The sequence below is a fragment of the Loxodonta africana genome, chromosome 10 (genome assembly GCF_030014295.1).
Source record: "Loxodonta africana isolate mLoxAfr1 chromosome 10, mLoxAfr1.hap2, whole genome shotgun sequence".
NCBI lineage: Eukaryota > Metazoa > Chordata > Mammalia > Proboscidea > Elephantidae > Loxodonta > Loxodonta africana.
Window position 1 is genome coordinate 26,296,669 of NC_087351.1, and position 14,555 is coordinate 26,311,223.

Genomic DNA, 14,555 nt, shown 5'->3' on the forward strand with positions numbered 1-14,555 from the left:
TTCATCATTGATGCAAAAAAGGTAAAGTACTAAATGTTTATATGTCTGGCACTATTCTAAATATTTCACCTTTTATAGCTCTTAATTCTTACAGCAATTCTATGAGGCATATATCATTCTTCCCCCAATTTACAGATGCAAAAACTGAGGAACAGAGACCTTACAAACATGTCGAAGGTCATACTGCCAGAAATTCAAAGAGATATAGTTTGAAGCCTACCAGTTTGACTCTAGAGCTTCGTTGTCCTATTTACTAGGAATTTTAAAGTGTGAAGGTAAGGAGTAAGAATTGTATTTTTAGAATATAACTGTCATGCTGGGATTCAGAAATGAAAGCCAAGCACACACAGTCACTACAAAAGAAATGATAGCAGATAATGTGTATTTGCGTGCTTATGAAAATCTAAAGGAGCTCTGATGGTGTAATGGTTAAGCACTGAGCTGCTAACTGAAAGTTTGGCTTTTTAAACCAACCAGCAGCTCCATGAGAGAAAAGACCTGACTTTCTACTCCTGTAAAGATTATAGCCTAGGAAATCCTATGGGGCAGTTCTAATTTGTCTAACAAGGTCCATTGAGTCAGAATCTACTCAAAAGAACACAAAAACAGTATGAGAATCTAAAGTATATAAGTATATAGAGAGAGATTTGATGCCAGGCTTGGATTTGCTCGCTTACTCCCACAAGACTATGATATTTTTTCATTTCACTTTACAGGAAATTTTCAGATCTGATCTCAGAAACTTGAAATCATGGACCAAGGAAATAACTCAAGAGTGACTGAATTTGTGTTGCACAGTCTTTCAGGTCCTCAAGAGCTACAACTTTTTTACTTTGCATTTTTCACACTCTTCTATTCAACCATTGTGCTGGGAAACCTCCTCATTGTGCTCACAGTCCTCTCTGAACCTGCGCTACACACACCCATGTACTTCCTGCTCAGTAACCTCTCCTTCATTGATGTGTGTCTATCCACCTTTGCCACTCCCAAAATGATTGTTGACTTCTTCAAGGAGCACAAGACCATCTCTTTTGAGGCCTGCATGGCCCAGATATTCTTTCAGCATGTCTGTGCTGGTGGTGAAATGATGCTCCTTGTGGCCATGGCATATGACAGATATGTAGCCATATGTCGACCCCTGCACTATGCAGCCATCATGAGTGTACACAAGTGTACAGTCCTTGTTGTGGGCTCCTGGCTCATTGGAGTCCTGCACTCAGTAAGCCAGTTAGTCTTCACAGTAAACCTTCCATTCTGTGGTCCAAATCAAGTGGATAGTTTTTTCTGTGACCTTCTCTTAGTTATCAAACTTGCCTGCACTGATACAGATATCCTTGAGAAACTCACGCTTTTAGATAGTGGTCTAATAGCTTTGAGCTCTTTTGTGCTCTTGCTCATCTCCTACATGGTCATCCTGATCACTGTGAGACACCGATCCTCAGTGGGCATGGCTAAGGCTCGGACCACCCTGACTGCCCATGTCACTGTGGTGACCCTGTTCTATGGGCCCTGCATCTTCATCTATGCCTGCTCTTTCAACAAATTCCTGGTGAATAATATCCTCTCAATATTCTATACTGTTTTCACCCCTCTCTTAAACCCCTTGGTCTACACATTAAGAAATAAAGAGGTAGTATCAGCAATGCAGAAACTGTGGAGGCGACAAGTAAATTCCTAACAGTTTCTTGGCTCTTTCTTGTGCTAATGACAACCATACTAAAGGCACCCACTTATATCTTTGCTAGTGAAACTATTTATATTGGAACTAAGAAATTAAATAAATGGAGATAATTTCTTATATATAGACATGTTATTTGTTATGATGTGAACTCTCACTACAAACTATCCAAAGTTAATGACTAAATAGTGAATAGCTTTGGTGAGCTCATTAACTGAACTCAGAAACCAAGTAGATTCATGTACTTAGCCATGTATGCTCCATATTTCACCATGTTACAAATATCAAAATTTGGGCTCACATTTAATGTTTCTTTGTCTCAGCATATGAAATTAAAGTTCAGAACTGCCACTCAACATTAGTGGTTCAATAACTACAAGCTAAAATGGATATCTCTATGTAAAAAATATTTTTTCAACAACAATGCTAAATATATCCCTTTATTCTATGTATTCATTAACCAGTCTCCATGTCCTGCCATATAATCTACACCACCTGTTTCATTTTTCTAGTGGAGCAATAACAGAAATACCACAAGCCAATGGCTTTACCAAACAGAAATTTAGTAACTCATAGTCTGGCTGGCTAGAATTCTGAATTCAGGGTGCCAGATCTAGAGGAAGCTTTCTGTCTCTCTATCAACTCTGAGGGAAGTTCTTTGTCCTCAGTCTTCCCCTGGGTCTAGGAGTTTCTCAGTGCAGGGACTCCAGGTCCAAAGAACACATAAGGTCGCTCTCCTCTCTGCTGGCTTGTCTCTTTTATATCTCAGAACAGACTGACTCAAGATACAATGTAATCTTGTGGATATGTTCTGCCTCATTAACATAGCTGCCTCTAACCCTGCCTCATTAACATCATTGAGGTTCGGAAATAGGACACATAGGATAATTATATTAAATCACAAAATGGAGGACAACCACACAATACTGGAAATTATGGCCTAGCCAAGCTGACACACATTTTGGGGGGACACAATTCAATCTATGACAGCACCCAATAAAACATAAGTGAGAATACACATTTTTCAAAGCTCTCAAAATTTATAAGGTCATTGTTTTGACTTTTTATAAGAAGAAGTCTACATTTTTCACTGTTCTTTGTGAATTACTGTAATATCTGAAAGATTATAGGACACATTTTCTTTGTTTCTATAGCACTTGTTTTTATAACTGAAAACAAACCACTTTAGAAAAAAAGGAAAATGGGACTCCTCATCTTTTGCCTATGAAATAATTATTATTTGATTTAGAGTAAAATTATTCACAATAATAAAACATTTTTCTTTTCCTGTTAAATTCATACCTCTATCAAATTCATGCTTCTTCCACTCAACATGAAAAATATGAAAATGTACAAATATTAGAGTAATATAACATATTTAAACAATATTTTTAAAGTTTCAGAAAGGTATTTAATTCACAACTTTTTTTACCCAGTAATCATTTTAACTGATATCACATTTTAATTTGAGGCAGTCATCTTAATCTTAATCTGATGTTGAAAGCCATACCCCAAAGTGAAGTTATGCTTTTGAAATACTGTGGGGAGAAATGGTAGATTGGAATAGGATTTAATAACAAGTACACAATGTCTAACCCACTTTGCTCCTTTATCGCTTCACCATTCTGCAAGACTGTTGAATCTTTTCTGAAACATAGAATTAAAAAAAAAAACTAATGTACGACTGTATCATAACATGAATATGAAAATGACGATAACATAGTCATATTTATATTTAACGATCATTATATAATTTACAAATTGTTCTTTATATATTATCTCAGTTGATACAGATACTTCAGGGTTAGAAGATTATGCTTCTATTACTGATGCTGACATTTAGGTATTTGGACATACTTTAAGTAAAAATACCTGTGAATTCTGGAAGCATTCTTTAAAACAAACAGTGTCATGGCATCTGTAATGGATTGAATTTTGTCCCCCCAAGATATGTGTCAGCTTGGTTAGGCCATATGTGGTTGTCCTCCATTTTGTGATTTTCCTATGTGTTATAAATCATAATCTCTGTCTGTGGTTAAAAAGGATTAAGGTGAGATGTAACACTCTTGCTCAGGTCAAATCCTTGACCTCAGTTTCCCTGAGGTATGGCACATACCACCTTTTATCTTACAAGAGATAAAAGGAAAAGGAAGCAAGCAGAGAGTTGGGGTCCTCATACCACCAAGAAAGCATCACCGGGAGCAGAGCATGTCCTTTGGACCTGAGGTTCCTGCGTTGAGATGCTCCCAGACCAAGGGAACATGGGTGACAAGAAACTTATCTCCAGAACTGACAGAGAGAGAAAGCCTTCCCCTGGAGCTGACACTCTGAGTTTGGACTTGTAACCTACTAGACTGTAAGAGGATAAATTTCTCTTTGTTAAAGCCATTCATGTGTGTTATTTCTGTTATAGCAGCACTCGATGACTAAGACAGCATCTGAAAGACTAGAAGCTTTGGGAGAAGAAGGGTGATGGGAAATGATTTCAGGTAATCGCATGATGCAAGGCCATTAGGGAGAAATTTTGTCGTTGGAAGAGAGTGAAATAGAATTAGGTCCCTTGGGCCTGAGATCCTCAGAGCCTATTCCTTCAGTGAGGTGTGGTTTAGAAGAATGTTCTGAGCAGCACAAGGAAAATATCAAACCTGTGCTCTGATTGGCCTGGCCTATGGATAGAAAAATTGTTTACTCCTGGATCATAATCATGAGATTGTCCGTATATGAATTCAGAGTTTGACTTTGTATTCTCTGCATAGTCAGAAGAGCTCTAATCTGAAAAAAACAACATAAAAAATATAGTTCACTCCAGAGGTCAATGAAATTCTTGGGGCACTTGGAAAAATAAAGACAAAGGCCTCTCTGTTGGGCCATACTCTTAACACTGGCTACACAGGATTTTGACACACAAAGTTCACAATCAAACTAACAAAACACATGGGGACCCTATTTACAATGAACAAGTATTAGGGGACAGAATAAACAGCAGAGTAACTGCCCCTTTTGCACTTAAGTAAGAAATAAATCTATTGAGAAAGGATACAAACTGAATGTATTTTAAATGGTTAAATATTCAAAGTGAATGTAAAAGAGATAATATTACTACAAAAAAAAGCAGGTGATTTATGTTTTGGGGAAGATTTTTTTTTTTTCTTTATCTGTATTCCTTCTCCTAATCATTACTGAAAGCATGAACATTTTCTACAAAACAAATGTAATAACACTCTTAATAGTTGAAGAGAAGACACACAGGCTAGGGCCTTAAGGACCTAGAGTTGAAGAGGACAGAAATGCAGAACTGTCAATGGGAGTGAGATAAAGACAGAAAGAAGAGGGGAGGGAAGTGAAAGGAATGAAAGGAAAGGAAATGAAGGAAAGAAAGAAGGAAGGATGGAAAATCTACTCTCTCTATCCATAGGACCAGGAAAGAGACCAGGAAAGAGGCACCTAGCAATACAGAAATTTGTTAGACAGTAAGCATTCTACTCCAACCAAACACCACAAAAAAAAAAAAAAAAAAAACTTTATAGCCAAAACCACTCATGCCAACAAAGGCCAGGTGGGGATCCTAGACTTCTTCTTCCCCTTCATACCAAGCCCAACTTCCCCTCCCCAACTGACTCCTGTGGTGGGGTCAAAGAACGCCAAGCAAGGAGCCAGCACTCCATTCCCATGGGGTCAGTGGTGGCCATATACCAGTAACAAGGCATTTCTACTATGCCCAGTCTAAGATAGATCAGTGGAGGACTAATGGAGAGTCAGAACTCTCACTGCCACCAAGCAGTACCAAGGAGCCCCCTGCCTTGAGTATCAGTGGAGGTAGAGTGGGAAACCAGACTTCTATCTCCACCTTGCAGTAACAAGACAGGATCCTTACCAATCCCCTGCCAGAGTGGTGTAAAAAAAAAGCCAGGTAAAAGAGAAGGTTTAAATGAAGTCCATTCTTCTAATGGGAACCCTGGTGGCATAGAGGTTCAGAGCTGTGGCTGCTAACCAGAAGGTTGGCAGTTTGAAAGTACCAGGTGCTCCCTGGAAAACCTATGGGGCAGTTCTACTCTGCCCTATAGGGTCACTGGGAGTTGGAATTGACTTAACAGCAACAGGTCTGGTTTTTTGGTTTATTCTTATAATACCCACAATGTCTAGATTTCAAGAAAAAAAAAATCACTAGTCATACAAATAACCAGGGAATCTCACCATGAATGAAAAAGGACAATAGATGCCACACCAAGGTGAGGAAGATGTTACAAGTATCTGAAAAAGTATTTAAAAGCCTTTGTCATACAAATGCTCCAATGAGCAATTATGAACACACTTGAAAAGAAAAAATGAAAACAAAAACATCCTTGGCAAAGAGAGAAAGTCTTAGGAAAGAAACAGAAGATGTAAAGAAAAAATGAAAATTTTAACAATAACTAAATAAATTCAATGGATGGGCTTAACTACAGAGTGGAGGAATTGGCCTAAAAAAGGACAGTAAACTGAACACAGAATAATAGAAATTATGTAATCTGAGATGAAATAGTCTAAAAATAAATGAACAGGACACTTAACCCTCAAGGAGTTTGAGGATAATGCCTCATTCCTTAAGTGTGAGCTTCCCATAGTAACTTTCTTCTAAAAAGTAAACTACAGAAAGGAGGAAAAAGACTACCTTTACAATGGGAAAACTGAGGAACACTATCTCAGTCAGATAATCAAGATTAACATCAACAGTGATAAATTATGCTGATAAAATGTACCCTTCATATGATGTGATGAGAATGACATCTTTTTCCTGTGTTCTTCCTCCAGAAATCCATAAGCCTGGCCTAATCATGATAAAAACACTGGGCAAATCTCAGTAGAGGGAAATTTCACAAAATACCTAACCAGTACAACTCAAAACTGTTAAAATCACACACACACAAAAAAAGAAGTCTGAGAAACTGTCAGAGTCGAGAGAAGCCTAAGGAGACAAGAGTGCCAAATCCAATGTGGTACCCAAGACAGGATCCTGGAATAGGGAAGTATATTACCTAAAAACTAAAGAAATTTAAATCAAATATATATTTTAGGCAAAAATAATACATCAATGTTAGTTTATTAGTTGTGACAAATGTACCATGCTAATGTAAAATTTTAATAATAGAGAAAGTTGAGTGGGTATATGGCAACTCCTTACTATATTCATTTTTTTTCTGTAAATCAAAAAGTAATCTAAAATAAAATGTAAAAGAAATTTTTTAAAAATGAACAAACTTCAGGTAACTGTGGGAGTATAAAAAAAATTCTACCACTGTGTCCTCAGAATCCTGGAAACAGAAAAGAATGAAGGTGGAGTTGAAGCTACTTGAAATAATGGCTGAGAAGTTCCCCAATTTTGCAAAAGCCATACATCTACAGATTCCAGAAGCTAAGCAAACCCAAACAGGATAAACCCAAAGAAATTCATAACAAGACACATGACAACTGAACTTCCAGTAACTAAAGTGAAAGAAAAAACATTGAAAATAGTAAAAGAGAAACAACACTTTACCTACAGGGGAAAAGAAAAATTCAAATGACAGTGGATTTAACTTTCAGAAGCCATGTTGGTCAGAAGGAAGTGCCGTAACATATTTCAAGTGCTGAAAGAAAAAGACTGTCACCTCAGAATCCTATACCCAACTAAAATATCCTTCATAAATGAAGAAGAAATAATGTCATTATCAGATGAAAAAAACTAAGATATTTTCTCACCAGCCTACCAACCTTAAATGAATGGATAAATGGAAAGAAAGCAATAAAATGATGGGTCTTAGAACATCTGGAAGGAAGAACATGGAAAGCAAAATATAGGCACATTCTTTCATCTCTTAAATTGTCCAAATCATGTTAAATCGTTGAAGAAAAATTATAACACTATTTAATATGATTTGAAATGTATGTAGAGGAAATATTTAAGACAATTCTATTATTGATGGTGGAAGGTAAAGGAACATAAAGGAGGTTAAGATCTGTATGCTTCAATCGAACTGGAAAAATGACAACACAAGTGGACTGTAATAAATTATGTAGATATGTAATATCTAAAGCAACAGCTACAAATACTGTGCAAAGAAATACATTTAAAACCCTATAATAAAATCAAAAGGACATTTTAATAAATATCCAAGTAACCTACAGGAAGGCAAGAAAAAGGAAACCGATATACACCAGAGGAACAAACAGAAAACAAAAATAAAGCAGCCAATGTAAGCCCCAACATATCAATAATTTCATTAAATATAAATAGTGGAAATACACCATGTAAAAGACAAAGATTGGTAGTGGATTAAAAAAAAAAAAAATTGAGCCAACTATGTTGTTGTTGTTGTTGTACGGACAACAGAATGAAACTCTGCCCAGTCCTACATCATCGTCACAATCCTTGTTATGGTTGAGCCCATTGTTTGCAGGCACTGTGTCAATCCAACTTGTTGAGGCTCTCCCTCTTTTTTGCTGACTCTCTTTCTCTACTCTACTAAGCATGATGTCCTTCTCCAGGGACTGATCCCACGTGACAACAAGTCCAAAGTATATGAGACGTAGTCTTGCCATCCTTGCTTCTAAGGAGAATTCTAGTTGAACTTTTCCAAGACAGATTTGTTTTTTTCTTTTGGCAGTCCAAGGTATTCTTCACCAACACCACAATTCAAAGACATCTTTTTTTTTTTTTTTGGTCTCCCTTATTCATCATCCAGCTTTCACATGCATATGAGACAATAGAAAATGCCATGACTCGGGTCAGGTGCAACTTAAACTTCAAGGTGGCATCTTTGCTTTTTAACACTTTAAATAGTTCTTTTGCAGCAGATTTGCCCAGCACAATGTGTGGTTGATTTCTCGACTGCTGCTTCCATGAATGTTGATTGTGAATCCAAGTAAAATGAAATCCTTGACAAATTCAACCTTTTTTTCCTTTATAATGACATTGCTTATTAGTCCAGTTGTGAGGATTTTTGTTTTCTTTATGTTGAGGTGTAATCCATGCTGAAGGCTGTGTTCTTTGATCTTCATCAGTAAGTACTTCAAGTCCTCTTCACTTTCAGCAAGCACGATTGTGTCATCTGCATAATGCAGGTTGTTAGGGAGTCTTCCTTCAATCCTGATGCCCTGTTCTTCACATAGTCCAGCTTGTTGGATTATTGCTCAGCATAGAGATTAAATAAATATGGTGAAAGGATACAACCCTGACATACACATTTCCTGACTTTAAGCCAAGCAGTATTCCATTGTTCTGTTCGAACAACTGCCTTTCAGTGTATGTACAGGTGCCTCATGAACACAATAAAGTGTTCTGGAATTCCCGTTCTTTGCAATGTTATCCATAATTTGTTATGATCCACACCATTGAATGCCTTTGTATAGTTAATGAAACACAGGTAAAAATGTTTCTGGTATTCTCTGCTTTTAGACAGGGTCTATCTGACATCAGTAATGTAATGATATCCCTGGTTTCACCTCCTCTTCTGAATGACATTGTTTGACAAATACCTCATTTTGTTGGATCACTTTTCTTGAGAATAGGCATAAATATGGATCTCTTCCAGTTGGTTTGCCAAGTAGTTCTCTTCCAGATTTTCTGGCATAGATGAATGGGCACTGCCAGCACTGCATCTGATTGTTGAAACATCTCAACAGGTTTTCTCACAATTTCTGGAACCTTGTTTTCTCCAATGCCTTCAGTGCAGCTTGGACTTCTTCCTTCAGTACCCTGGGTTCCTGATCATACGGTTGAACATCAACCAATTCTTTCTGGTATACCGACTCTGCATATTCCTCCAATCTTCTTCTGATGCTTCCTGCATCATTTAATATTTTCCTCATAGAATAATTCAGTATTGCAACTCAAAGCTTGAATTTTTTTTCCCTCGGTTCTTTCAGAAATGCTGAGCATGTTCTTCCCTTTTGGTTTTCTATCTCCTCTTTGCACACATCATTTTAATACTTTGTCTTCTAGAGATGCCCTTTGAAATCTTTGTTTATTTCTTTTATTTCACGATTTCTTCCATTTTCTTTAGCTACTCAACCTTCAAGAGCAAGTTTCAGTGTTTCTTCTGGCACCCACTTTGGTATTTTCTTTCTTTCCTGTCTTTTTAATAACTCTTGCATTTTTCATGTATGATGTCCTTGATGTCATTCCACAACTTGTCTGGTCTTTGGTCGTTAGTGTTCAACACATCAAATCTATTCTTGAGATTGTCTGTAAATTCAGGTGGATATACTCAAAATCATTCTTTGGACTTGTTCTAATTTTCTTCACCTTCAGCTTGAACTTGAATATGAGTGATTAGTGGCCTGTTCCACAGTCAGTCCCTGGTCTTATTCTGAAGGATAATATTGAACTTTTCCATCATCTCTTTCCACAGATATAGTCACTTTGATTCTTGTGTATTCCATTGGGTAAGATCTACGGGTATAAAAGTCATCTTTTCTTTGTTGAAAAAAGGTATGTGCAATGAAGAAATTGTTGGTCTTGCAAAGTTCTATCCTGAGATCTCCTGCATCATTTCCATCATCGAGGCCCTATTTTCTAACTGCCAATCCTTCATTTTTGTTTCCAACTTTCTCATTTTTGTCAAAGAAAATCCTCATATCAAACATGAGTATATAACACTATAGAAAGCTTGAAAGAAAAAGGATAGAAAAAGATATATCACACAAATATTAATTGAAAGAAAGCAAAAATGACTTTCAGATATCAGAAAAAGTAGACATCAGAATAAAAAAAAATTACCAACCACAGGGAGGATTATTGAATAGTGAGAAAAGTTTCAATCCACCAAAGTCTTCTAACTGAAGGGTTGGAGGTTACAGTCCAACCAGTGGCACTTCAAGAGAAAGTCCTGAAAATCTGCTTCTGAAAAATCAGTCACTGAAAATCCTGTGGAGCACAGTTCTACCCTGACACACGTATGGTCACAATGAGTCAGAAACGGTTTGAATGCAACTAGTTCTTTGTGTGTGTGTGTGACAATGTATAACATCAGAGCTTTCATACATGTTGGTAGAATTCTGCAGCACTCTGGTTCTAATAATGGGCTAGAAACCACACTGATTAAGAAGGGGAAATTGAATGTATATAATTATTAACTATGATAGAGTAGTTATAAGATATAAGAAAACTCTGATGTTACCCTAAATGAACTCTGGTTGCTTAGTGGTTGAGTTCTTGGCTATTAATCAAAAGCTTGGTGCTTCAAACCCAGGTGCTCTGTAGGTTAAAGATGTGGCAGTTTTCTCCTGTAAAGATTATAGCCTTGGAAACCTGGAGCAGTTCTACTGTCCTAATAGGTTTCCTGTGAGTTAGAATTGACTTGATGCCAATGGGTTAATGTTATCTTAGTGTGGAGGAGGAGAACCCAAGGGAAACACAAACTTGGAAAAAGTTCAAGCCTCTTTGGAGGTGTGGCTCATTTGACCAGATAATAAAGAAGTTCACTGATTTGGCTAGGTTGGAACTGGTCTATAACTGCTGGGCAAACAATAAGCTACCATCTGCAGTACATGTGGGGCAGGAGTATGGTATCAGTGAGGTGAACAACAGCCAGTGGTGTGGGGGAGCAGAGGGAGTCTGGGTGTGGTAGGGACAGGAACTCCTCAGAATGGGAACTTTGATTTCTGTATTCAGACGACTGCAGAAAGGTTATTACCAGGTGTTGGCTGCAATTCACAGAGACTGTGTTCTGGACTCATGACTAGAGCAGACTCCAGAGATGTCTTCAAGCCCACACTGCTGACTTCCGGGCATTTGGAAATACTGCAGGAATTTCTCTTCTTCCTCCAATGTGCCTCTAATGTCCTTCTGAGAAAGCTTAAGATTGTGCTCATTTTAAAGGAGAAATACTTGAAAGAATCCCGTTATTCATTACAGAGTACATATTGAAAAGTGCAATTGGATCTGAGAGGCAATAAACTGATAACTGAAATAAAATGTAAACTTGTAAAACTATTTTGCAGAATAATTCTGGAAACATTTGGTAATGTTGAAGATTAATATGTTTTATGACTTAGTAATTCTTCACCAAGAATACACTTTGGAAAGCCTGTAACATAGAACTATTAGGACACATTCACACATATGGTCATTGTCTTAGCTGTCTGGTGCTGCTATAAACAGAAGTACCATAAGTGAATGGCTTTAATAAAGAGAAATTAATATTCTCACAGTCTAGTAGGCTAGAAGTCCAAATTCATGGTGTTAGCTCAAGGGGAAGACTTTACCTGTTGGCTCTGGAGGACTCTGGGCTAGGAGCTCTGCTCAGGGATCCCAGGTCCAAAGGATGCACTCTGCTCCCAGTGCTGCTTTCTTGGTGGCATGGGGTCCCCAACTCGCTGCTTGCTTCTCTTTTATCTCTTGTAAGATAAGAGGTGGTGTAGGCCACACCCCAGGGAAACTCCCTTTACATTGGTTCAAGGGTGTGACCTAAGCAAGGGTGTTACATCCCACACTAATCCTCTTTAACCACTGGCAGAAATTATGATTTATAACACATAGGAAAATCACAAAATGTAGGACAACCACATACTACTGGGAATCAATGCCTAACCGTGTTGTCGCATATTTTGGGGGGACAAAATTCAATCCCTGGCAGTCCACCTTTTGGCATCCTAAAATTCGTGTTCTTGCCACACGTAAAACATATTCACCCCATCATATCATAGCAAAATTTTAAATCAACTCCACGTCCAAAATCCAAAAAACCCTCTTCATCTGTGAAATCTAGAATACAAGGTATCTGCCTCCAAAGTACAATGGTAGAACAGGCAAAGGTAGACATTTCCATTACAAACAGAAGAAATTGCAGGGAAAGAAAGGATAACAGTCACCAAGCAAGTCAGCAGAACACATTACATTAGCGCACAAGACTTTGAAAATAATCCTTTGTTCTCTGAGATCATTTGCTCAATAGCCCTGCCTTCCAGGCTCTAGGCATTGGCCACATTCTCAGAATTCTGAGTGGAAAGCCCTTGGCCCTGGACTTCAGCTCCACCTTCCAGGCCCACTGATATGGCAACTTGCTCCCTCAGCTTTAGGCACACCATTCTTCTAGTCCATCTGAGTGGTGACTGCACCCTTAGAAACAAACACCAGAGGCCATGGCTTCAATCTTTGAAACCACAGAGGTTGTAGCCATACCTTTTGAGATTGAGGCAGCTCTGCTCCCTCTGTTCCTTGGCTTCTCAGCCCTTGGGCGTCACAGCCATAACTGCCCTACTGGGGCAAGTGTTCCAAAGCTCAGTAGCTCCACTGATAAGTGCCTGGAGGCACCCCACTCTGCCAGGAAGCCTCCTGCTCACAGGCAGTCAGCTCTCTTGCTCCATGGGTTGGCTCCAGTGCTGTCTGGTGCTGGTCTCCTGGTTCTGCTGCAGTCAGTTCACTGCTGCTGCCAGTGCTCTGATGCTGTTTCTCACCTTCTGTGCCTTCTCCGAAGTCAACAGTTCTCCTCATTTTCCTCTGAGTGTTTTATCCATTCAGTTTCAAAACTGCTTCCACATTTAGGTATCTATTAGAACAGTATACCACTCTCTTGGTACCAAATTCTGTCTTAGTCATCTAGTGCTGCAACAGCAGAAATATCATAAGTGGATAGCTTTAACAAGGAGAAATCTATTTTCTCACAGTCTAGTAGGCTAGAAACCCAAATTCAGGGGTTCAGTTACAGGGGAAGGTTTTCTCTCTCTTTCAGCTCCAGAGGAAGGTCCTTCTCATCAATCTTCCCCTGATCAAGAAGCTTCTCTGCACAGGAATTCGGGGTCCAAAGGATGTACTCTGCTCCTAGTGTTACTTTCTTGTGGTACGAGGCCTCCAACACTCAGCCTGCTTCCCTTTCCTTTTATCCCTTGCAAGATAAAATGTGGTGAAGGCCACACTCCAAGGAAACTTTCTTTATGTTGGATCAGGGATGTGACTTGAGCAAGAGTGTTATATCCCACCCTAATCCTCTTTAACCACAGACAAAGAGTATGATTTACAACACATAGGAAAATCACAAAACAGAGGACAACCACACAATACTGGGAATCAGGGCCTAACAGAGATCACACATATTTTTAGGGGACACAATTCAATCCATGACAGTCATTATACTGCTGTTCATGATAGCAAATATCAAACGCAACCTAAATGATCATTCATACAAAAGTGGACAAATGAACAAAGTATTTGAGAAAAAATTCACAGTATTAAAATGAATGAGCTAAAATTCTCTGTATCCTTATAGAGAACTATTCAAAACAAATTATTGTGTGGAAATAGAAAATTGTGAAAGAATGCATAGAGGATGATACCACTTGTATGAAAGTACATAAATATGCAACTCAAGAATATAATATGTTTTTGTAGATATATTTTTATGTTGTAAGAGTTTAGAAATCTTAAGAATGCTAAATATCAAATTCAGATTATGGTTTAGTTCTGGGAAAATGATTTATGGTGATACATAAGATGCAAATAGAGGAAAATGTGGCAGAATATTGGGATTTGTCAAAGTTTAACATGGACTTTAAGTATATTCATTTCAAAGTTCTTTTTATTTTTGTGTGTTTGACATATTAAAAATCATTTTATACAAGAATAAACTGAGGCTCAGAAAAATAAAAGTGATCTGTCCAATCATCTTTTCTTAGTTGGAAATAAGAAGTTATGTCCTCTAAGTAATTACCTTTTCCCCATGTCACCATATACTCATGTGGCAAGAAAACAGTATTCACTTCCATTCCCAAATCAAAGCATTTCTCATTTGGGCAAAAGCATGTACTTTTCCACACATTTTCCCTGAAGTAGCAGGTTCAATTGTACAGAGTTCACAGAAGATAGTTGACTCCACATATTGCCCAAGGGTGAAAGGACCCTCGGTTTTTTGTTTTTTTTTCC

At 38.0% G+C, this 14,555-nt stretch overlaps 1 protein-coding gene across 1 annotated transcript; it reads left to right on the forward strand.

Moving 5' to 3' along the window:
- Positions 1 to 543: 543 nt before the first annotated feature.
- On the forward strand, positions 544 to 1,734 carry LOC100664719 (olfactory receptor 4K15-like). The gene has a single exon (XM_003423460.3). It carries the CDS (start codon positions 752 to 754, stop codon positions 1,676 to 1,678), a length of 927 nt encoding a protein of 308 aa, XP_003423508.1. The 5' UTR covers positions 544 to 751; the 3' UTR covers positions 1,679 to 1,734.
- Positions 1,735 to 14,555: the final 12,821 nt, after the last annotated feature.